We start from the raw sequence: 23,726 nt of genomic DNA, 5'->3' as shown, positions 1-23,726 counted from the left end.
CAATTTGCAAATTCCAGGCCTTTGACCACAAGAGTCAAAGGAGAGAACAGGAAGAAGGAATGTAGAAAACCCATTTTCACTGCTGGGATATCTCAACTAAGCAGCTAGGTTTCTACAGTATTAGGGGCGCTACTAAGAGATATCCCCCCCAAAATTAGGACTGAGTAAAATAAGGTAAACTTCAAAATAACACACAATAAAATAGAGCAGAAAACCGAAGTCATCTGAGAGAAACTGCCTGACTCCCAGGCCAAGTATCCAGAAGTGTAAGCAGTGGATCATGTTTACCTTGACTAAAGGGAAACCAGTCACCAGGTAGCCAGGAGACTGGGAGAGTCCAGCCTATCTGGGCAGTTGGTGGTGTGGGTTCACTTGTGAGAAGACCGGGAAGTGAGTTCCCCTTTAAAAGCAGGTCCTCCCCCAAAATAAAAAAAAATTAAAAATAAATAAAAGCAGTTCCTCCCATTTTCCAATAGTTTCCATGGAGTGCTGGTTCAGGGAAAACACTTTTCCTTCCCAACTGCCCAAACGACTTGGACAGGACTTAAACATACAGAAGGGAAGATAAAGAAAAAGGTAGAAAAGGGGAAAAGGATGATATTATAATGGGTTGAGAGGGAGGAGGGGGGGATGGGTAAATGGAAAAGGGAATCTATAGTTCATACCAAATGTGGTCAGAATGAGAATGACATATAATTCAGCTAGATCTTTTTTCCCTGAGAAGTAAGGGTCAAGATTCTTATCATTCAAGTCTATTTCACTATGTATCTATGTGATTTTGTCTAAAAAGAAAAAGAAGTAACAGTAAGGCCTGAAGATAGTGTCAGAAACAGGAAAAGATTAGGAAATCTAATTTTTCAAAAAGAGAATGGAAGTGGGGGTGGCAGCTAGGGGAAAGAAGTTTTTTTTAGACAAGAGACCTGACTTTTCTTTTTAATTGAGAAGGTGAAGAACATTGTAGGGGAGAGATGGGGTGATTGCCTGATATACTGAAATGTAGACATGCCCTGACCTTGTTCCTCATTGAGTCTTATGTCAAAGAGAAAGAAGAAATAAATATGTGGGTGCACACACACTCATACATATTTATTTCTTCATTCATATATACATACATGTTTGTGGGTATTGGTATGTGCATATGTGTTTTAGTTGTGAATCTCCTTTTCTTTCTCATGTTCACTCTGTCTGGTGGAAAACTAATGACAAAAGGCCAAAAGCAAAAAAAGATAAATATATATGCTAGACCATCAGTCTCTTAATTTGGGGGAGTTGACTAAAAACAAAGTGCTTCTTTTTTTGGAACAAAACATTCTCTTTAGAAATCAGAGAAATGCAAAATGTAGTTAGATTAGTAAAAAGAGTTCTGATCTATTTTTTAATATTGATTTCTTGGTGCAAAAATAAAGTTTTTAAAGATTTATTTATTTGAGAGAGAGAGGGCAAGCTCCTGTGGGGGGAGGGGCAGAGGAAGGAGAGAGAGAACTTCAAGCAGACTCCCTGCTGAGCACAGAGCTCAATCCCACAACCCATGAGATCATGACCTGAGCCAAAATCACGAGTTGGACGCTTAACCAACTGAGCCACCCAGGTGCCCCTAAAGTTTCTAATTAAGCCAAAGAATGATAGCAAAAAAAAAAATTTTTTTCAGCAATACTGTTGCTAGAAATGTTCTTTTCGTGGGTCTTTGCACAGACAACCATGGGGAAGAGAATAGCCATCATTGGAGCTGGCGTCAGTGGCTTGGCCTCCATCAGAAGCTGTCTGGAAGAGGGGCTGGAGCCCATCTGCTTTGAGAAGAGTGAAGACATTGGGGGCCTGTGGAAATTCTCGGTGAGTGGGACATCACTGCAGCAGACCAGGAAGTGAGGTATGAAGTATGTGAGAACACATAGTTGGAGCACAGGCCTCCAAATCAGCTTCCATGCAGTTATAATCCCTCTTAGGTTAGAATCTACAAAACACAGCATTAGGAGCAAGTTGGAAAGTAAGTTCCTTGCTTACTTCAAGTAAATGAGATAGTGGGCTAGCTTTGAAGGTCTCTGTGTACAGAATTCACCCCTGATAAACCACTAATAACTGAGCAACTTTTGGGAATAAAGTCCAAGGGCAAATATTGGTTAGGTTTATGTAATGTAACTACATGAGTTACTCATTTAAAAAACAGGTTGTTCCCATTCTTTTGTTGAGGTTACCAAAGGTCCACTTAATGATTCAGACCACAGATTTTTTTTTTGTATTTGAATTAAGAATTACTTTATTAAGTACTTAGAATGCACTTAAAAACTATGTATACATCAGTAAAACTACCACTCACATCAAGATATTGAACATTTTACAGATGAATGCCATGTTATTTACCACATAAAGCTTCTTAAATGCTACATCCTACACTGTTTTATACTTTGTTAGCTTAAATTCTGATAAAAATGTTGCTCCCTATTTCAATTTCTATGCCTTAACAGTTTTCATTATCTTTAAACTCCTTTTTTCTATGCCTTAACAGTTTTCATTATCTTTAAACTCCTTTATTCTTTGTTTTATACAAATGTGAACATCCAGGTTCAGAGACTGATTTTTGACCCAATTTGAATCCTTTTAACAGGGATATTTAGCCTGTTTATGAGTGTGATAATTCACCTGTTATCTCTGCTAATCTATTTTATGCTAATTTTAATGTTTCCTTGCTGTTTTTGTTTTTTCACCATTTCCTCTCCAATTTTATCTGTAACACTTATCTCAATGTCAAATTTACTTAGAATGAACTACTACATGAAGTGGTTACTACTGATTTTCCCTAGGCAAGATGTACATAAAACAAGGTTGTCATCTACCACCTCCCCAGTCAGGGATTTGGAAATTTTTTTTTACACTGTCAGCATTAACATTATAAACAAACTTGTTACTTTTCCCCCCTCTATAATTAAAAATAAAGACCACAGATTTTAAGGTTTTAGGTGCTGTTTGGCCTTGCAAAAACCAAATAATTAATGAGACTGCTACAGGAGGAACCAAGAACAAGATACACTGATTTGAAGTTCTTCAATGCCCTTTCATCTGTGCATTCATAATAAGGACTCTGTCAGCAGACATGCCTCTATGCAACCCTTAAATCACTTCCTCTGTTGCCTGACAACCACATCGGCAGGTGTGAGGGCTTGCCTGTGCCCCAGCTCCCTCATTTTCTCCAACCTTAGGAACACTGCATGGTTAAGCCTACCCCATTTGTCTTCTTCTTCTGATAGACCATACATATATGCAAATTTAGGAGGAACCCTTTTTAAGCTACTATTTCCTCCTCAAGTGCAAAATTAATATGTTTTATACCTCAATTAAAAAGATTGCATTTAAGGAGACAGTGTCTGTGACAGACAACTCTTTAAATATTATAAAGATATGAGAATTTTTCTTATTAATAAAACTATTTTTCTGCGCTGTAAAGAATTCTTGAAACTGCTCAACATCTTGTATGATGTTGTAGAGCCTAGAATATGTTGCTGAAATGTGCTGACAGGGCTTCAGATTAGCACACTGTTGATTCTTAGGGCTATTTTAGTGAGCTCTTTCTATATGCCTAACCCTTTTTTCCATTTAATTAAATCTTTACAATAATCCTATAAGGTAAGTATGAGTTTTTCCCTTTTATAAATGAATCTGAAGCTTAAAAAGAAAAGAAAAAAAATGATAAATGGCCAGTAAATGACAAAGACAAGATCCCGATTCAAGCTGGCCTGTCTCTCCAGCCTGAATGCTTAATCCTTGGTAAACTGCTGGGTGCCATTGCAATAAATGGCCTATTGAACTAGTAGGATTTCTATAGGAATCTTAACCAGTCCTCGTATTCAAACTTTGCAAAACATTGCTGCCAATACAGCTACATCTCCTGCTGCTCAAGGAAGACTTTGACATTTGAACCTGGCATCATAGATTGATGATGTTTTCAGCTGCAAACATATGCTTCTCTTCAAGAAAAATATGGAATACCCCAGAGGATGAAACTGCAGGCCCAGAGGCTGGCACCTTGAGACACAGAAGATTATTCCTAGGCCTTGAGACCTAATAATGTTTACCCTACTAGATTTCAAAATTGGGACTGTTAACTCTTTTCTTCCTTCCATTCTCTTCCTTTTGGAATGGGAACATCTGTAACTGGTACCCAATGCCTGTCTCATTGCTGTACTTTAGTAGAAGAGAATTTGTTTTCTAGTTCACAAGTCCACAGATGGAGAAGCATTTTGGCCCAGATAGATCATACCCGGAGTCTCATCCATTCCTGATTTAAGTAATTTTAGGTGATACAATTTGGGACTTTTGAGCTGATGATGTGTAGATGAGATTCAGGACTTGATCTGATGCTGCAATGGATTGAAACTTTGGGGTGATGAGATGGGGTGAATGTATTTTGCATGTGGAGTAGATGTGAATCTTGCTGGGCCAGTGGACTGTGGTAGGCTGAACAATTGAACAATGGTTCCCCCCCAAAGTTTCCAGGTCCTAATCCCTGGAACTCGCAAATGTTCTTAAAAAGGAAAACTAAGATATGATTAAGTTAAGAATCTTGAGATGGTGAAATTATTCTGGATTATCTGGGTGGACTAAAAATGCCATAGCATATATGCTTATAAGAGGGAAGCAGAGGGAGACCTGACACCCAGAGATAGAAGGGGAAAGATAATGTGATCACTTCAGCAGAAAGAGAGTTTTGAAGATGCTATGCTCTGACCTCCATCTTCAAGATGAAGGAAGAGGCCATTAGCCAAGGAATGCAGGTGGCCTGGCCACTGAAAAGGCTAAGGAATGCTGGCATCCACCAGAAGCTGGAAGGGACAAGAAATGAATTTTCCCCTAGACCCTCTGGAATGAACACCAGCCCTGTGAACACCTGAATTTCAGACCAGTGATACTGATTTCTGACTGCTGGCCTCTGGAATGGTTAGAGAATAGATTCCTGCTGTTTTAAGCCATCAAGCTTGTGGTAACTTATTACAGTAAGCAGGAAACTAATACACTGGTTATTCAGAGTTTCCTAATTACTTTACCTCTGTGAGAGGGTCCACACTGCAGGTGGTGGCATCACTTCCTGTGTTTCTCAAATACCACTAGGAGCCTATAGCTGTATGCCTAGAATTCACATTATGGGATTGTATTATAAAATCCTGTTAATTTTGTATTTTCCTTACCTTTGGTTTCTAAAATCAGCATTTTACTATCTCTCAGCATTTTCTCCCTTTGAGAGGTATCCAAACATTTCTTAAGTGTGAAAAAATAAGGTGCAGATCATTCAAACTTTTGTAGCTGTTTCCTGCAGCACCTCCCTATGCCCTTCTAGTTGTCATTTGTAACACTGATCTAAAGCCAGAGTGATGTATTTCCCTCACCTGCTTTGATCACTGAGAAAATAAAGTACTTTAGGACTAGGCCACAAGTTGAAGGGAAATGTCTTTCTTTCTCAGGAGATCCCCAAACACTACATCAGTAAATTGTCTGGATTTGGGCCTGAAGTTTCATGAATAAAGGCTCTTTTTTTCTGGGCACACACCCCTTTGTTCACTTCCCCTAATTTTATTCTACTCTTTGGATCAATTTGTTTTTTAATGTGTAGTCTCTCCTGTGTTGATTACATTTCTACCAAGCTTTCTAACCTCATCAAAAGCTACAAATCACAAAACTACTAGACAAAAATCAATCATTTTTATATATTTTAGAGTTAGCAAACTGGCTCTTTTTATACTGCAGATAATCTATTTTATCTATACAGTTTTTAAGATTTTAATCTAATATTTTAAAATCATGATACTTTACATAAAAATCTAGAGATCTGTCTTCTTTTGAAAAATCAGAAAACCAGGCAACATGGGCTCCTCTTACTCATAGTAATAACTGGCCTCTTCTAAGCTAAATTTAAATTCTCTGTTTCACTATATTCATTTTCGGCCCATTTCACTCATTTCTTATAACCTCCTCTGCACCTATAAAATTTGTTTTGACTGATGCTATGTACAAACAGCAATCCCTTAAATTATATGGAACAAATTCACACCTATTTACAAAATTTTTCATCTCCTTCTTCATATAGTTTTATGATCTTTTTTGTTTAAACAAACCACCATGTTTATTATACTATAAACATGTAAATACTGGTCTGCTGAGCCACTTAGTGGATTCTAATTACATTTTCTTCCTTGAACAACTTTTGTTTTCACTGGAGTTAATAATTGCCTTGTATCCTTTGTTTAACCTTACAAATACTATCTCTAATTCATTCCCCAAGCTCTCCCACAGAATTATGATTCTCTTCTCAATATGTTTAAACACATTGGCTGGTCCATCAGCTTAATTTATCTTTTAACTGTCTATTAAAGATAGTTCTTCTGGGTGCCTGGGTGGCTCAGTTGGTTAAGCGACTGCCTTTGGCTCAGGTCATGATCCTGGAGTCCCTGGATCGAGTCCCGCAACGGGCTCCCTGCTCAGCAGGGAGTCTGCTTCTCCCTCTGACCCTCCCCCCTCTCATGTGCTCTCTCTCATTCTCTCTCTCAAATAAATAAATAAAATCTTTAAAAAAAAAGATAGTTCTTCTGCTTGTCTTCCTTTTCTAGTCAAAGCTGCATTGCTGTTGCCTGGATAAACCCTGTTTTCTGAAGCCCTTATTGGCCTACTATTTAGTTTATTCTCTCCTTTAGTAGAGTACATTAGAGCACATCCTCCAGTAGTTCTCTGAGAAGTTATACATGTGAAAGAAAAGACTATAGACCTAGAATGTCTTATGATACCATTTTTGGATCTGGATTCCCATTTGATTAGACTGAGGCTTAGCTTTCGGCTTTCCTAGGTCTTCTTTCTATTTAGCAGGGTTTGGCTCTTTGTTGACCACTCCCTCCAAAAAAATTTATATTTAAAAATGCAATTATTGACTCTGTAGCCATTCTCTTATGAACTTTCTACCTTATCAACTTAGAAGAATCAGTCTATAAACATGGGCTCTGAGATGCACTATATAACACTGAGTAGAAACAGTAAGATGTCCATGATTAAGTTTAAGGGAAAAAAAGAACAAGTCACAAATGATGTATTTAATTATGCTGCAACTCCTTTCTCAGTAATCAGGACCTTTTGGTGGCCTAAGAAATACTGAAGACCAATCAGCTCAATATTTCTAGGGAGATTGATTATCCTGGAGCAGCCAAAGTTGCAAAACTATTTCAAACCTGTCTCAAAGGTTTGCATCATTTTTATTTTATGAAACTCTTCCCTTGGTGTAATATTACATAATTTTCCCCAACCTTGACTTGCTCCAGTACCTTACCTTTGCCCTTGTATTAGTGTTCTATTGCTGCATAACATATTACTGCAAACTTATCAACTCATAACAACACCCATTTATTACTCTCGGTTATGTAGGTCAGAAGCACAGCATAGTTCAGCTGGGTTCTCTGCTTATGGCCTTACAAGGCCAAAACCAAGGTGTGGCTGGGCTGGGCTCTTATCTAGAGGCACTGGAGAAGAATCTGCTTCCAAGTTCATACAGGGTGGTGGCTAAATTCAGTTTCTTGCTGATGTTAGGCTAAGGTCTTTGTTTCCTTGCTGGCTACAAACTGGGGATTCCTCTCTCGTCCCTCATCTCCTTGTAAGTTCTTGATATTTTGCAATGCTTTATCCATAAGTACATACTAAACTACTAATGCTTAGGTCACTTTTTATGTCTAGCACAAATAACACAACAGACAAATATCCAAAATTACACAGGGAGAAGCATAAAAGCATTCTAAGACAAGTACCCCCAGTTGGCATAGCTTAATCTCCAAGTCTCTTTTGGATCAATGCTCAGTCTTTCAGGTCCCCCCAACCCCTAAATTTTTCCAAGATTGTATCTGGACTTATGGAGAAAAAGGACTTATGTGACCTTGGGGTGGAGGAAAGCCAAAGTTTCTCAAATTCAAACACACATCCTGGGACTGTTGTCTGGCCCCTCTAGTCTCTTGGTGTCCCTTTTTGTTTGCTTATCATTCATGCTCATCCTTTAGAAATCTTAAATTGAAGACAGCAGATGATGAACTTGGAGACTGTCCTCTCTTAGCTTAGTTAGAGGCCAATGGACCTTGCTGATTAGATCTCACTTGCCCCTATGAGCATATCAGATGAACCTCCCCAAGATCCAGTTTTCCCATTGAGTTCCTTAACCAAGTAGCCCACTCTACAGCTCTCTCCTAAAATACCACTTAGCCCCCTCCATAGCAACTCTCTGGTAGACTATCTGCTACAAGTCTCAAATAATTTCTTCATCCCTGCTGGGAGCAAGTGGGAACTCCTTGTTTTGCTCAAACTGAATGGGTTCAAGAGAGCTAAACTAAGATCCTACCTCTTCCTAATCACTGCTACTTGACTCTTCTGTGTCAACCTCCCCCTACCTAGGTTGGTCCAGGGGGAGTCTTTAAGATAAGTGATATCTTACCAAAATCTCAAATCTAGAAACAAAAGCCCCTCTGCCCTCAGTGTTCCCCTCAATTTTATATGAAGTATGTTGATGTTGAAATTTCAGCCCAAAAAATAAACTTTAAGACCTAGGTGATTTACCATCACCGTCTTTCCTGTCTCTATTCCCCTTTCTCCCACCCAATCCTCCAAACTTCACCCTTCATTTCCTTTAAACCACTACTTTTCAAACTAGAAATTATGACCTATTGGTGTGCTATGAAATAAATTAATGAATCAATCTGAATTTTAAATGGAATGGATAGAAAATATCAGAATGCAACTCAAGTAGTTAGATATGATTTATTCATAAAACTTTTGTTGTGTGTTGCAATGTAAAATATATTTCTAACTATAGGTTGTGGTCAAAAACATTTGAAAAACACTATTATAAACATAACCTAAGTTTTCTCTGCCCTAGGTACATAAGAAAATATTATAGTCTAACTCACCAGAACTACCTCATGATATGTTAAAGGAGATTTTTTTTTTATTGCGGCAAACATAGCACAATAAATATTTACCATTTAATCATTTTAAAGTGTACAGTTCTGTGGCATTAAGCTTATGCACATTGTTGTACAATCATACCATCATCCATGTTCAGAATGTTTTTTAATCTTCCCAAACTAAAACTCTGCCAATTAAACAATAACTCTCCATTCCTCCTTCTTCCTAGCCCCGGGCAACCACCATTCTTTCTGTCTCTATGAATTTGATAATTCTGGGTATCTCATATAAGTGGAATCTTATAGTATTTATCCTTTTGTGACTGGCACATTTCAGTTAGCATAATGTCCTCAAAGTTAATCCATATCATAACATATATCAGAATTTTCTTTCTTTAATTCTAGTTATATATTCTTAAAATGACATAATGAAATTCAAAATTTATTTCCCTTAGAAAGATGTTAAGAAAGGTATATTCTTCCATATTCTAAGGTCCTTTGATTAGCATCAAATTGTTTAAGTAAAGTTAATTTATTCCTCATCTTACTGAATTTCATTATGGGTAAAGGTGAGTGATAATTATTTGGAACTGGCACTGACCCTGGTAAGTGTACACATTTACAAACTCTCTTCCATTTCAAACTATACATTTACAGGACCATGCAGAGGAAGGCAGAGCTAGCATTTACCAGTCTGTCTTTACCAACTCTTCCAAAGAAATGATGTGTTTCCCAGACTTCCCATATCCTGATGACTTCCCCAACTTTATGCACAACAGCAAGGTCCAGGAATATATCACTGCATTTTGCAAAGAAAAGAACCTCCTGAAATACATACAATTTAAGGTAAGATGCTGTCAAAAGATTAGTTTGAGGCAACGTTGTGAAGAATTCTATATTTATTAGAAGATTCTTATTTATTCCTTTCAGTATTTCTTCCTTATTTACCAACATTTTTAACAGTGTGGCCTCCTTGACCCTAGATTTAAAGAATACATTGGAAATTTATAAAATACCACATACAGTTCTTAGACCAAAATGCCATTAACTTAGAAATCAATAAAAAATAAATAAGTAAAATAGCCATGAATTTCAAAATTCAAAACTCTTTTTTTCTGAACAATTTATGGCTCAAAGAAGAAATTGCAATGGAAATTTTGATATTTAGATCTGAATGATAAATTCTACATATCAATATTTGTGGGAAGCATAAAGACCAAAACTTTCCTGAGAATTATAAACTTAAATACTTATTTAGAAAATAAGAAAGTTTCCAAAACTAACAAGATGAAGAAATTAAGAAAAGAAAAGCAGAATAAACCCAAAAGAACATAGAATGAACAAGATAATAAAAAGAAATTAATGAAATAAAAAAGCATATTAAGAACATAGAAAGTTCATCCTTTGAAAAACCAAAAAAAAAAAAATATAGATGAGTAGCTGACAGTTTGAGGAAAAGAAACAAAGATACAAATAAATAATACTAGGAATTAAAAAATGGGTAAAACTGATGTGGATGAAATAAAAAATGTAACAAGAATACTATAAAAGTGTTTGCCAAATAATGTTTAAATTGGTTAAATTTAAAATCTTTTTTTTGAACTTGCCAAGATGCACACAAAAAGAAGTAGAAAGCCTGAATAGTCCTTTAATAATTTAGAGTTCTTTTGACTCAGAAACTAAAATTTTTCCCATTAAGAAAAGATTCCATAGGTAATTCCAAATTTGCAACAAGAAAAATATTTCAATATTTTATAAACTCCAGAGACTAAAAAAATAAAGTATGGCTTCCAAGCTTATTCTATGACATTAGAACCTTGACATTAAAAGAAAATAAAAATAATAAGAAATAGGAAAATTATAGACATATTTCCCCCATAAAAACTAGTAGAAAAACTTCAAAACTGAATCTAACAAAATATTTTTTAAAAATTAACTGTCTTCATTGAGTTGAGTTTGGGCTAAGGATACAGAATATTTTAATGTCATGAAATATAAATATGTAATTCAGTACAAAATCCTGTCACAGGAAGAAAACAATGCATTTACCAAATCTGAAAAGGCATTAAATAAAATTTAACATCCATTTCTACCTGAAAGAAAGACAAAGAAAAGCAAAGAAAAAAAAAGAAAAGAAACTCACTAGACTAAAATTAGAAAGGAATTTTTTTGATCCATAGAAACATATAAATATTATCTTAAATCTGCATTGCTCAATATGGTAGTCACTAGCCAAAAATTGAGATGTGCTGTAAGCATAAAGTACACACTTTATCTCAAAGTCTTATTATGAAAAAGAATATACTATACCTATTAATGATGTTTATTTTCGTTACTTGTTAAAGCAATGATATATCAGACGGATTGGGTTAAATTATACATTTTTTCTATTTTTAATGTGACTACTAGAAAATTTTAAGTTACATATGTTGCTCATATTATATTGCTACTGGACAGTGCTGTTCTAAAGAGTGCAGAGTTAGAATCATTTCCTTAAAAATCCAGGACAAGACAAGGATCCCTATTATTACTGCTTCTTTTCAATAGTCTCAAGAAATTTAAGGGACAGTTTAAGTAAAGAAAAATAAATAAAAAGGAATAAATAAATAAATAAATAAATAAATAAATAAATAAATAATATAAAAGGAATGACAACTAGGAAAAAAGTAACATCCATCACAGATGATGTGACTTTCTGCATGGAAAACCCAGAAGAATCTAGAGACAAATTACTAGATTTAATAACAATTAATATAAAAACGTTAGGCAAGATGGTAGTATATAAGATCAAGATATAAAAATCAATTGCATTCCTGTATGCCAGCAGCAAAAAAAACAAACTATAATCCAAAAAGGAACCATTTACCATAGCATAAATAAATGCATAATCCCAGTTATTCTAAATAAATGATATGCAAGATTTTATGGATTCATGGTGCTTGTTTTATTATATTTCATAAGTAACAAGCATTATACAGATATGTGTACATGTATTGTTTAATATGTATGAAATACTATACATAATAAAGTTTATAAGAACAATTCATACCAAATAGAGATTCTCTTCCAAATATAATCAGAAGAATTGAAAAAATATTTTTGACGAGGGAGCACACCAACCAACAAGCAGCTGTTCAGCTGTGAATAAATATTTATTGATAGTCTAATCCAGTGCTACTCAGTATATGGGCCAAATATCATCACATCTCCTGGGAGCTCATTAGAAATTCAAGTTTTCATGTCCTATGCCAGACCTACTGACTCAGAATATCTGGAACTGTGGCCTTGGAATCCATACTTTAACAAGCTTTCCAGGTAATCCTTATGCACACTAAATTTGAGAACTCATTCTCTGAATATAGACAATCTCTCATTTTAAGATAATAATATTGAAAAATAAAATAGCTAAAGAGGTATGTTAAGAAGTAGTTGTTACTACAAAAATGATTGGCCACCAGATTACTTGGTACCTGTGGTACATGCTATTTGTAAACTATGATTGAATTCACAGTCATATCTCCAAGAGGGGAGTCACTCAGTCCAGAACATACTGGCTATGCCCAAGAAGCCATGTAAGGATAAAAATATATATTTACCTGGGCACCTGGGGGGTTCAGTCGGTTAAGCATATGCCTTCAGCTCAGGTCATGATCTCACAGTCCTGGGATTGAGCCCCACAGCCCGCTCATGCTCACTCTCTCTCTCTAAAATTATAAAATAAAATCATAAAATATATATATTTACCATTTAATGTTTTGATTTTTGAGTTTTGAATTCAAATATGTATCTTTTTTAAGTTTTTTTTAAAGATTTTATTTATTATTTATTTGAGAGAGAGACAGCGAGAGAGAGAAAGAGAGCATGAGCCAGGTAAGGGGCAGAGGGAGAAGTAGACTCCCAGGGGAGCAGGGAGCCCAATCCCGGAATTCCAGGATCATGACCTGAGCCAAAGGCAGACGCTTAACTGACGGAGCCACCCAGGTGCACCCATAATATGTATCTTAATAATGGATTAAGTATTTTTCCTAAGCCACTGTTAAGGATTTTTTTCAATACTATTTGATCAAGTTGGTGCCAAATCTACCTGTTAGCATAGAGAAGGCTATCTTTCTATATTTCTTTTAGACACTTGTATCTGGTATAAATAAACATCCTGATTTCTCAATCACCGGCCAATGGGATGTTACCACTGAAAGGAATGGTAAAAAAGAATCAGCTATCTTTGATGCTGTATTGATTTGTTCTGGACACCATGTGTACCCCAACCTACCAAAAGAGTCCTTTCCAGGTAAGGCTGAAATTTCGTCTGCCAACTACATATCTGGCATGAATGAATATCTTGATAATGTCTTTTTTTATATATATAAAAGTACAGGTTGAATTAAAACATGCTTCTATTATATGTAATATACCTGGAGTGTTAAAGTTCCATATTATTGTGACTACATTCACCCACAAGTCTTTTACAGCAGTTTTTTAAATGGAAACCAAATGATTCTTATGTTTCCCACTTTTCACTCAGGACTAAAACTTTTTAAAGGCAAATGCTTGCACAGCCAAGAATATAAGGAACCAGGAATATTCAAGGGGAAGCGAGTCCTGGTGTTGGGCCTGGGGAATTCAGGCTGTGATATTGCCACAGAACTCAGCCACACAGCTGAACAGGTACCGTTTCTCAGATACTCAGAAACTATCTTTAAAGGAACAGAGACAGTTACCATTTGAAAGGTGTGATAAGAAACTAGGGAAGGGGAGGTAGTGTGCAGGGTTCTTGACAGGAAGACTAAGTAGTGTTTCATACATCTCAGCTTCCCTCCATAACAGGGGAGGGTTGTTTTGTTTTGGTTTGGTTTTAGATTTATTTATTTATTTGAGAGAGAGAGCATGTGCAAGCAGGGGGGTGGGGCAGAGGGAAAGGTAGAGTATCTCAAGCAGACTCCCTGCTGAGCAGGGAGCCCCATGCAGGGCTGGATCCCACCACCCTGAGATCATGGCCTGAACCAAAATCAAGAGTCCAACTGACTGAGCCACCCAGGCATCCCAATAGGTGAAGTTTTAAATAGTTTGGTATGACAAAAGCAGAATATCAGCAAGGAGTGATGTTATTCAACAATCTTCTTCGGGACATTTGGTGTCTAATGTGTCTGATCAATTCCTCCAAAACTAGTATGGATTTAGGGTTAAGATTATGACTCTGACACTCTTAAGTCCATCAATCCCTCTGAGTGTCAGTTTTCTCATAAAGATAAATAAAACAGATAAAAATAGAACCTACTTGTTGAGCTTGGTAAGGAGTTAAACATTTAAATACAATTTCATCAACATAGAGTTCTATATTCATTCATTCATGCATATGGTCATCCCATAGTTATTTGTTGAGAGCCCACTATGTGCCAAGCACTGGCTTGGGTGCTGGAGAAAAAGTGGAGAGCAAAACAGACATGATGCTCACACCGAACTCAGAGTCTAGTGTAGCAAATGGGTATTAAACAAGTAAATGCACAAATAATGTGAAAATTGTGAAAAGTGCTAGTAAAAAAAAGAAAAAACATGCTGTAAGAGTAGATAATAAGGGTAACCTGCCTTAGACAAAGAAGTGAGGAAGGTCCTTTCCAGCTGATGACATTTAAGCTGAGAGCTAAAAGTTGAGAAAAGGGTTCAGTGTCAGAAGAGGACTCCAGGAAGTAGGTCTTGAAGCAGGAAGAAGTTTAGAGTCTCAAGAAACTGAGAAAAGACCCCTTCACTGCTGTGCATTGGGTCTGGAAAAGAATGGTATGAGGAGAGGTTGGAGAGGAAACAGAGAAGAGATCAAATAGGGCCCATAAGGGGATGAGAAGGAGTTTGAACAAATGCCACCTACTAGCTTTGGAAGATTCTTTAGGGACTGACTGCCCAGAAGCCCACAGACAGGAATTTTATCTCTAGAGGCTATGCCTACTAATGTCACACTGGGTATCCCCAAACATAGGTCCATTTTAAATGATGGTTTTACAACCAGTGAAGCAAGATCATGACAGGACAAATGGTATAAAAATATATTCCTGTTTACCTGTTCAAAGCACTATACTAAAAGTATAGAGACACAAAGAAGTCCAAGGAATGTAAAATCTACTTGGGAAAATAATACATTGATATAAATTAAACATAACCTCAAGAATTAAGTAGAAACTCTTAACAGTACAAGAGCTGCCACTGGAAAAAAGGATGCACAGGTGATTCAAGAACTAAATGCTCTGATTATGGAACTGTAGGCCTCACAAAGAAGGTAGACCTGAACCAGTCCTTGAAGGATATTTATGAATCATATGGTTGAAGAGGTGTCAAAGGGTGTTTTGGAAGGGAGAATGGCATATGCGAAGGGATGGAGACAGGAGTGAGTACAGCATATTTCACTATTGTGGTTCTTCTTGTTGGAATGGAGATATATAACAATAAAAGTTTGTGTAATGCATTATGGTACTCCAGTGCCTGCATATAAATGTGCTCCTTTGATTGTGGAAAGAAAGCAGACCAGGTTTTATTATGCCCATTTTACAGAAAAGATAACTGAGGACTAGAAATGTCAACTGTCTTCTTGAAAGTCATAGAGGAAATTAATGAAGTGTTAGAGGACTGAACACCAGATCTGATTTCAAGGAACAGAGTAACTATAGGAATTGAGAGAGGAAAGAAAGATTGGAGTCAGGTTATGTCGTATTCTTTAAGGAATTGAATGACAGGCTAAAGAATTTAAATTTCTTTATAAATAATGGTAAATCACTTCAGCATCTTGAGCTAAGGAAAGATATGATAAAGACATAGTTTTAAGATAAGATTCATCCATTAGTTGTATATATGATAAATTAGAGGAAAGAAAGACCAATTTCAGAAGCTCTCAACAGATTGATCCTCTAGTCTCTCCTTCTTTGCTTGGCTTCCCTTATAAAAAATACTTTGAAATGGCATTATATATAAAAATTCTTTTAAAAAGTGCCTGAAAACCTACACAGTTATGGATTATCATGATAGAAGGGGAGTTAAGGAACACATTCTCCATGTCAGGCAATGGTGGTCCTATTTCATGGTAAGCACACTGCATGAACTCACACACAGATTTGATGTGGCAGATACTTATTATCTCCATTTTATGAATAAGGGAACTGAGTATTAGAGAAGTTAAAGGAATTTTCTCCAAATCACATAATCAGTAAGTAGCAGAGCCATGATTTGAGCCTATGGTTCTCTGATGCCAAATTTCTTGCCTTCTTTTGGGATGGGGAAAAGCAGTTAAGTCAAAATGCCTATTTTGGGGTCATAATTGCTTGATTGTAAACAATGATCATCAGATAAGTGCTAGAGAAAATGTGATGAGAATTCAGTTATTGGTCACCTCCCCCAGAGAAGATGGCAGGGTTGTTGGTCCTAAGATGTAGACTGGAGTGTAGGAAGTTTATTTGGGAGAGCTCTCTGGATGAATACCTCTGAGGAAAGGGAAGGAAGTTTCCCTCCACCCCACTCCAAAGCTATCCTTCTGTCCCAAGTTGGGGTGAGAGTTTGAACCTTTATATCCCTGCATCAAACAGACACTGAAGGCAGGGAATCCAGAAAGAGAATAAGACTTTGCGTAAAACCCCCTCCCCCCTTTTCAACCAAAGCAACTCTCAAAGAGGACTGACAGCTGAGGGCTGCCTCTGGTAACACCCCCAGTAGCTACTGTAATAACTCCATTCCAAAAGTCAGATCTGAGGGACATACCACAGTACCCACTACAAATAGTCACTAATGGTTAAATTGCTGTTTTTTTTTAAGGTCATGATTAGTTCCAGAAGTGGCTCCTGGGTGATGAGCCGGGTCTGGGATGATGGCTATCCATGGGACATGCTGTTTCTCACTCGATTTGAAACCTTCCTCAAGAACAACTTGCCGACAGCCATCTCTGACTGGTGGTACATAAAGCAAATGAATGCAAGATTCAAGCATGAGAACTATGGCTTGATGCCTTTAAACAGGTAATGCAGAGTTAAATATGATGTGCCTGTTAACTTTTATTTCAGTGTCAACAACTCACAGTGTGTGTTGTAACTCCCAAACCAATCAAAATAATATTAGTGAAATAACCACGTCTCACATTTCAGAGGATGAAGAACTGCAAACATTCAGAGTGATTTCCTGTTTCACAATCCTCCTTGCCAGATTTGTACAGCTGGAAAGTTATATCATGAATCAGGAATTAGTCCCTCAAGCAAGGATAATAATAGTTAACATGTTTTAAGCACTTAATGTGACTCAGCAAGGCTCTGACATGCATCATCTCATTTTATACTCACAACAACTTTGAGGAGGTCTCTATTACAATCCCCATTTTAAAGATGAGAAAACTGAGGTTCAATGTAGCGAATAACTTTACCAAAGTCCCGTAGCCAGAGGGAGAGGCAATATTCAAAATGAGCCCAGATCTGCTGACTCCAGAGCCCCTCACTCTTAACCACCTTGCTCTACTGCCTCTCACTTCATGGCAAAATTCAGTTAAGCAAAGCAGGACTTTCCCTGTGCTACGCTCTCATCACCTGCCCTTAACTGAAATGTGGCTGCAACACCTGCATCTTTAGCCTCTTCCTCACTCTCTCCTATAATATGCCCCTAGACATATCCCTCAGACACATAAGAAATTACTTTGATGTGTGGTGAACAATCCAAATTATAAACTGTTTACATCAAAGTTAACTTACTCAACAAATATTTATTAAGCATTTATTATGTGTTAGGTCTTATGTTAAGCCCTGTGAATACAGCTATGAACAAAACACACAAAATCCCTGTCCTCATGAGCTTACTTTCTAGTAGGGGGAAATAGACAGGAGACAAATGGCAGAAGATCATATGCTGATGTGTACTATGGAGAAAAGAACAAAGCAGGCAGAGGTAATGGGGAGTGCTGCTAGCATCCCCAGAGGAGGTCTTACTGAGAAGGAGACTTTTAAGCAAATTCCTGAAGGAGCTGAGGAAATGAGCCAGGCGGATGTTTGGGGAAAATATCCCAGAAGAAATGGTTAAGACATTGCCTCTTCAGGGCCTCTTCAGGGCCATGACTGGAATGTTCAATGGCCTGCTCTCCCTGGGGAAAAAGGGATGGGGAGATGAAACAAAAAGACATCAAAATGGCCAGATGGCATTGGGCCTTGTAAGCCCTCATAAGGACTCTGGCTTCTACTTTGAACGCAATAGGAAGCCAGAGCAGGCATCTGAGCAAGCCAGGGACTAGATCCAAGTTAATCTGAAGAAATCACTCTGACGCTGTGGTCATCATTCAGTGTATAAGGATAGGTCAAGGAAGGAAGTGAAAAGACTAGGTAAGAGGCTATTGTCAAAAACCCAGATGACAGAAGTTGGTGACTTGGACTATGATTGTTAGCAGCAAGTGCTCAGAAGTGGTCAGATTTGGGATATATTTTAAAGGTAAACCCAACTAGGATTTTCTGTTAGATTGGATAACAGATGTGAAAACAAGAAAGGAGTCAGGGATGCCTTCCAGACTTTTGATCTGAGCAAAGATGCAAGGATGGAGTTGACAGTTACTGGGATGTGGAAGACCACAGGAGGAGCGAAGTTTAGTTTTAAATATATCAAAGTTGAAATGCCAATTAGTCATCATTGTAGAAGAATGTTGAGCAGCTTAGGAATACCCAAGACAGTAGGGAAATTGAAACCATAGGTTAAAAATGTGGATTCAACAGAATATAGATAGTACTTTAAGAAATGAAACCAAGGGGCGGAGCAAGATGGCGGAGGAGTAGGAGACCTGGATTTCGTCTCCTCTCAGGAATTCAGCTGGATAGGGATCAAACCATTCTGAACACCTACAAACCCAACAGGAGATCAAAGAAAAGAAGAGCAACAACTTTCTGAACAGAAAAGCGACCACTTTCTGGAAGGTAGGACGTGCGGAGAAGTGAATCCGAGGCGATATTCGGGAGGATAGACGGCGGGGGAGGGGCCTCCGTCGGCCGCTTCTGGCAAGTGATAGAGCCGCGGAGCACAAAATCGGAACTTTTAAAAGTCTGCTCCGCCGAGGGACGTCACTCTGGTGGCTAAGCGGGGGGTGGAACCCTCCGGGACAGTGTGGTCTCAGGACCCTCGGGGTCACAGAAGGACCGGGGGTGCCTGAGGGCGGCAGAGCTCCCAGGTATCGGAGCAGGGAAGCCGGCTGCAGAGGCGGAGCCCAGGCGCGGGCTCTCAGCTCGGGGTGGCCATAAACCGTGATCTGCGGCACAGCCGGGCCCCTGCTCCTCCAGCAGGGACCCAACAAGCGGCAGATCCGGGGAGACTCACCTTCCTCCCCCGGGAGGAGCCGCGCGGGAGGGCACCGCAGGGATCTGCTGGGTTTGGAGACTCCAGACCGGGTCGGGTGCCAGAGATAGAAACGCGCGGTCACAGGCCGGTTGAGCATGGAGTGCAGCCGGAGACCGGGGAGACGGGAGTGACTGACGGCTTTTCTCTGGGGGCTCACTGAGGAGCAGGCCCGAGTTCTCGGCTCCTCCGGGGCGGAGATTGGGAGGCCGCCATTTTCACGCTCCGCCTCCAAAGCGGTACGGAAAGCTCGCAGGGAACAAAAGCCCCGGAGAGCAAACCTGAGCAGATGACTTAGCCGGGAGGGGGCAAGGGCGGGGCAATTCCGCCTCCGGCAGAGACATTTGGAAACCACGGCAACAGGCCCCTCCCCAGAAGATCAGCGAGAACAGCCAGCCAAGACCAAGTTTACCGATCAATGAGAACGGCAGAACTCCAGCGCTAGGGGAATACTGCACATAGAATTCACGGCTTTTTTACCATGATTCCTTAGTCTTTTAAAGTTAATTTTTTTTTAACTGTCTTTTTGTCTTTTTATTTCTTTTTGAATTTTTCTTTTTCCCTTTTTCAAACAACATCTTATCAATCCCTTTTTTTAAAAAAAAAACATTTTTATTTTTCATTTTTAGAGTCATATTCTATCCCTTCATAGTAGTTACCCATATTTTTGGCTTATATATATAAGTTGTTCTCTCTTTAAAATTTTGAGATAGTTTCTTCTAACAGATTAAAATATACCCTAAATCTCTAGTATATGGTGTTTTCTATTCCCCTGCCTGATCACATCCTCTCCCTTTTTTTTTCTTTTTCTTTTTTCTTTTTTTAAATCTTCTTCTTTCTTTTTCAAACAACTTCTTATCAATTCCTTTTATAAAATTTTTTATAATTTCCATTTTTACAGTCATTTTCTATCCCTTCATCATATCAACCCTTATTTTTGTACATATATCTTTTTCTTTCTTTAAAATTTTGGGAGACACTTTCTTCTAAAAGACCAAAACACACCCCAAATCTAGTGTGTGGCACTGATCTATATACCATATAGATCATATTTGATCACATTCTGGTTTTTCTTTTGTTGTTGTTGTTTTGTTTTGTTTGTTTTTGTTTTTATCTTTATCTTTTTCTTTTTTTTTCTTTTTCTTTTTTCTCTCTTTCCCCTTCTTATCCCACTGCTTCAGGTCTTTTCTGATTTGTTTAGAGTATATTTTCTGGGGACGTGGTTACTCTGCTAGCATTTTGTTCTCTCATTAATCTATTCTCCTCTGCACAAAATGACGAGACGGAAAAAATCACCTCAACAAAAAGAACAAGAGGCAGTACCGACTGCCAGGGACCTACTCAATACGGACATTAGTACGATGTCAGATCTAGAGTTCAGAATCATCACTTTAAAGATACTAGCTGGGCTTGAAAAAAATATGGAAGTTATTAGAGAAACTCTTTCTGGAGAAGTAAAAGAGCTAAAATCCAACCAAGTAGAAATCAAAAAGGCTATTAATGAGGTGCAATCAAAATTGGGGGCGCTAACTGCTAGAATAAATGAGGCAGAAGAGAGAATCAGTAATATAGAAGATGAAATGCTGGAAAATAAAGAAGCTGAGAAAAAGAGAGATAAACAACTACTGGATCATGAGGGCAGAATTCGAGAGATAAGCGATACCATAAGACGAAACAACATTAGAATAATTGGGATCCCAGAAGAAGAAGAAAGAGAGAGAGGGGCAGAAGGTATAATGGAGCAAATTATAGCAGAGAACTTCCCTAATTTGGGGAAAGAAACAGGCATGAAAATCCAGGAAGCACAGAGAACCCCTCTCAAAATCAATAAAAATAGGTCAACTCCCCGACATCTAATAGTAAAATTTACGAGTCTCAGAGACAAAGAGAAAATCCTGAAAGCAGCTCGGGAGAAGAGATATGTAACCTACAATGGTAGAAACATTAGATTGGCAACAGACCTATCCACAGAGACCTGGCAGGCCAGAAAGGACTGGCAGGATATATTCAGAGCACTAAATGAGAAAAATATGCAGCCAAGAATACTCTATCCAGCTAGGCTGTCATTGAAAATTGAAGGAGAGATAAAAAGCTTCCAGGACAAACAAAAACTAAAGGAATTTGCAAACACAAAACCAGCCCTACAGGAAATCTTGAAAGGGGTCCTCTAAGCAAAGAGAGACCCTAAAAGCAACATAGACCAGAAAGGAACACAGACAATATACGGTAACAGTCACCTTACAGGCAATACAATGGCACTAAATTCCTATCTTTCAATAGTTACCTTGAATGTAAATGGGCTAAATGCCCCAATCAAAAGACACAGGCTAACAGACTGGATTAAAAAACAAGATCCATCGATATGCTGTCTGCAAGAGACTCATTTTAGACCCAAAGACACCCCCAGATTGAAAGTGAGGGGGTGGAAAACCATTTACCATGCTAATGGACACCAAAAGAAAGCTGGGGTGGCAATCCTTATATCAGACAAATTAGATTTTAAACCAAAGACTGTAATAAGAGATGAGGAAGGACACTATATCATACTTAAAGGATCTATCCAACAAGAAGATCTAACAATTGTAAATATCTATGCCCCTAACATGGGAGCAGCCAATTATATAAGGCAATTAATAACAAAAGCAAAGAAACACATCGACAACAATACAATAATAGTGGGGGACTTTAACATCCCCCTCACTGAAATGGACAGATCATCTAAGCAAAAGATCAACAAGGAAATAAAGACTTTAAATGACACACTGGACCAAATGGACTTCACAGACATATTCAGAACATTCCACCCCAAAGCAACGGAATACACATTCTTCTCTAGTGCCCATGGAACATTCTCCAGAATCGATCACATCCTAGGTCATAAATCAGGTCTCAACCGGTACCAAAAGATTGGGATCATTCCCTGCCTATTTTCAGACCACAATGCTTTGAAACTAGAACTCAATCCCAAGAGGAAAGTCGGAAAGAACTCAAATACATGGAGGCTAAAGAGCATCCTACTGAAGAATGAATGGGTCAACCAGGAAATTAAAGAAGAATTAAAAAAATACATGGAAACCAATGAAAATGAAAACACAACTGTTCAAAATCTTTGGGATGCAGCAAAGGCAGTCCTAAGAGGAAAGTATATAGCAATACAAGCCTTTCTCAAGAAACAAGAAAGGTCTCAAGTACACAACCTAACCCTACACCTAAAGGAGCTGGAGAAAGAACAGCAAATAAAGCCTAAACCCAGCAGGAGAAGAGAAATCATAAAGATCAGAGCAGAAATCAATGAAATAGAAACTAAAAGAACAGTAGAACAGATCAACGAAACTAGGAGCTGGTTCTTTGAAAGAATTAACAAGATTGATAAACCCCTGGCCAGACTTATCAAAAAGAGAAGAGAAATGACCCAAATCAACAAAATCATGAATGAAAGAGGAGAGATCACAACCAACACCAAAGAAATACAAACAATTATAAGAACATATTATGAGCAACTCTATGCCAGCAAATTAGATAACCTGGAAGAGATGGATGCATTCCTAGAGATGTATCAACTACCAAAACTGAACCAGGATGAAATAGAAAACCTGAACAGACCTATAACCACTAAGGAAATTGAAGCAGTCATCAAAAATCTCCCAAAAAACAAAAGCCCAGGGCCAGATGGCTTCCCAGGGGAATTCTACCAAACATTTCAAGAAGAATTAATACCTATTCTTCTGAAACTGTTCCAAAAAATCGAAACGGAAGGAAAACTTCCAAACTCATTTTATGAGGCCAGCATTACCTTGATCCCCAAACCAGACAAAGACCCCATCAAAAAGGAGAATTACAGACCAATATCCCTGATGAACATGGATGCAAAAATTCTCACCAAAATACTAGCCAATAGGATCCAACAGTACATTAAAAGGATTATTCACCATGACCAAGTGGGATTTATCCCTGGGCTGCAAGGTTGGTTCAACATCCGCAAATCAATCAATGTGATACAGTACATTAACAAAGGAAAGAACAAGAATCATATGATCCTCTCAATAGATGCAGAAAAAGCTTTTGACAAAGTACAGCATCCTTTCTTGATCAAAACTCTTCAGAGTATAGGGATAGAGGGTACATACCTCAATATCATAAAAGCCATCTATGAAAAACCTACAGCAAATATTATTCTCAATGGGGAAAAACTGAGAGCTTTCCCCCTAAGGTCAGGAACGCGGCAGGGATGTCCACTATCACCACTGCTATTCAACATAGTATTGGAAGTCCTAGCCACAGCAATCAGACAACAAAAAGAAATCAAAGGCATCCAAATTGGCAAAGAAGAAGTCAAACTCTCACTCTTTGCAGATGATATGATACTTTATGTGGAAAACCCAAAAGACTCCACCCCAAAACTGCTAGAACTCATACAGGAATTCAGTAAAGTGGCAGGATATAAAATCAATGCACAGAAGTCAGTGGCATTCCTATACACCAACA

At 38.0% G+C, this 23,726-nt stretch overlaps 1 protein-coding gene across 1 annotated transcript in view; it reads left to right on the top strand.

Annotated features, from left to right (window-relative positions):
• Window positions 1–453: 453 nt before the first annotated feature.
• LOC123845412 (flavin-containing monooxygenase 3) overlaps window positions 454–23,726 on the top strand; it is a 31,962-nt gene continuing 8,689 nt past the window's right edge. The window contains exons 1-6 of the mRNA XM_045876176.3: window positions 454–576; window positions 1,693–1,830; window positions 9,573–9,761; window positions 13,041–13,203; window positions 13,438–13,580; window positions 16,704–16,903. Of these exons, the coding sequence (XP_045732132.1) occupies window positions 1,699–1,830; window positions 9,573–9,761; window positions 13,041–13,203; window positions 13,438–13,580; window positions 16,704–16,903 (827 nt within the window). The 5' untranslated portion in view covers window positions 454–576; window positions 1,693–1,698. The remainder of the gene's footprint in view (window positions 577–1,692; window positions 1,831–9,572; window positions 9,762–13,040; window positions 13,204–13,437; window positions 13,581–16,703; window positions 16,904–23,726) is intronic.

This window comes from Mirounga angustirostris, unplaced genomic scaffold (genome assembly GCF_029215605.1).
Source record: "Mirounga angustirostris isolate CCGP_5_RB_7025 unplaced genomic scaffold, mMirAng1.0.hap1 SCAF_6, whole genome shotgun sequence".
Lineage (NCBI taxonomy): Eukaryota > Metazoa > Chordata > Mammalia > Carnivora > Phocidae > Mirounga > Mirounga angustirostris.
The sequence above is the reverse complement of the archived record's forward strand: the minus strand, read 5'-3'. Positions and strand labels throughout refer to the sequence as shown.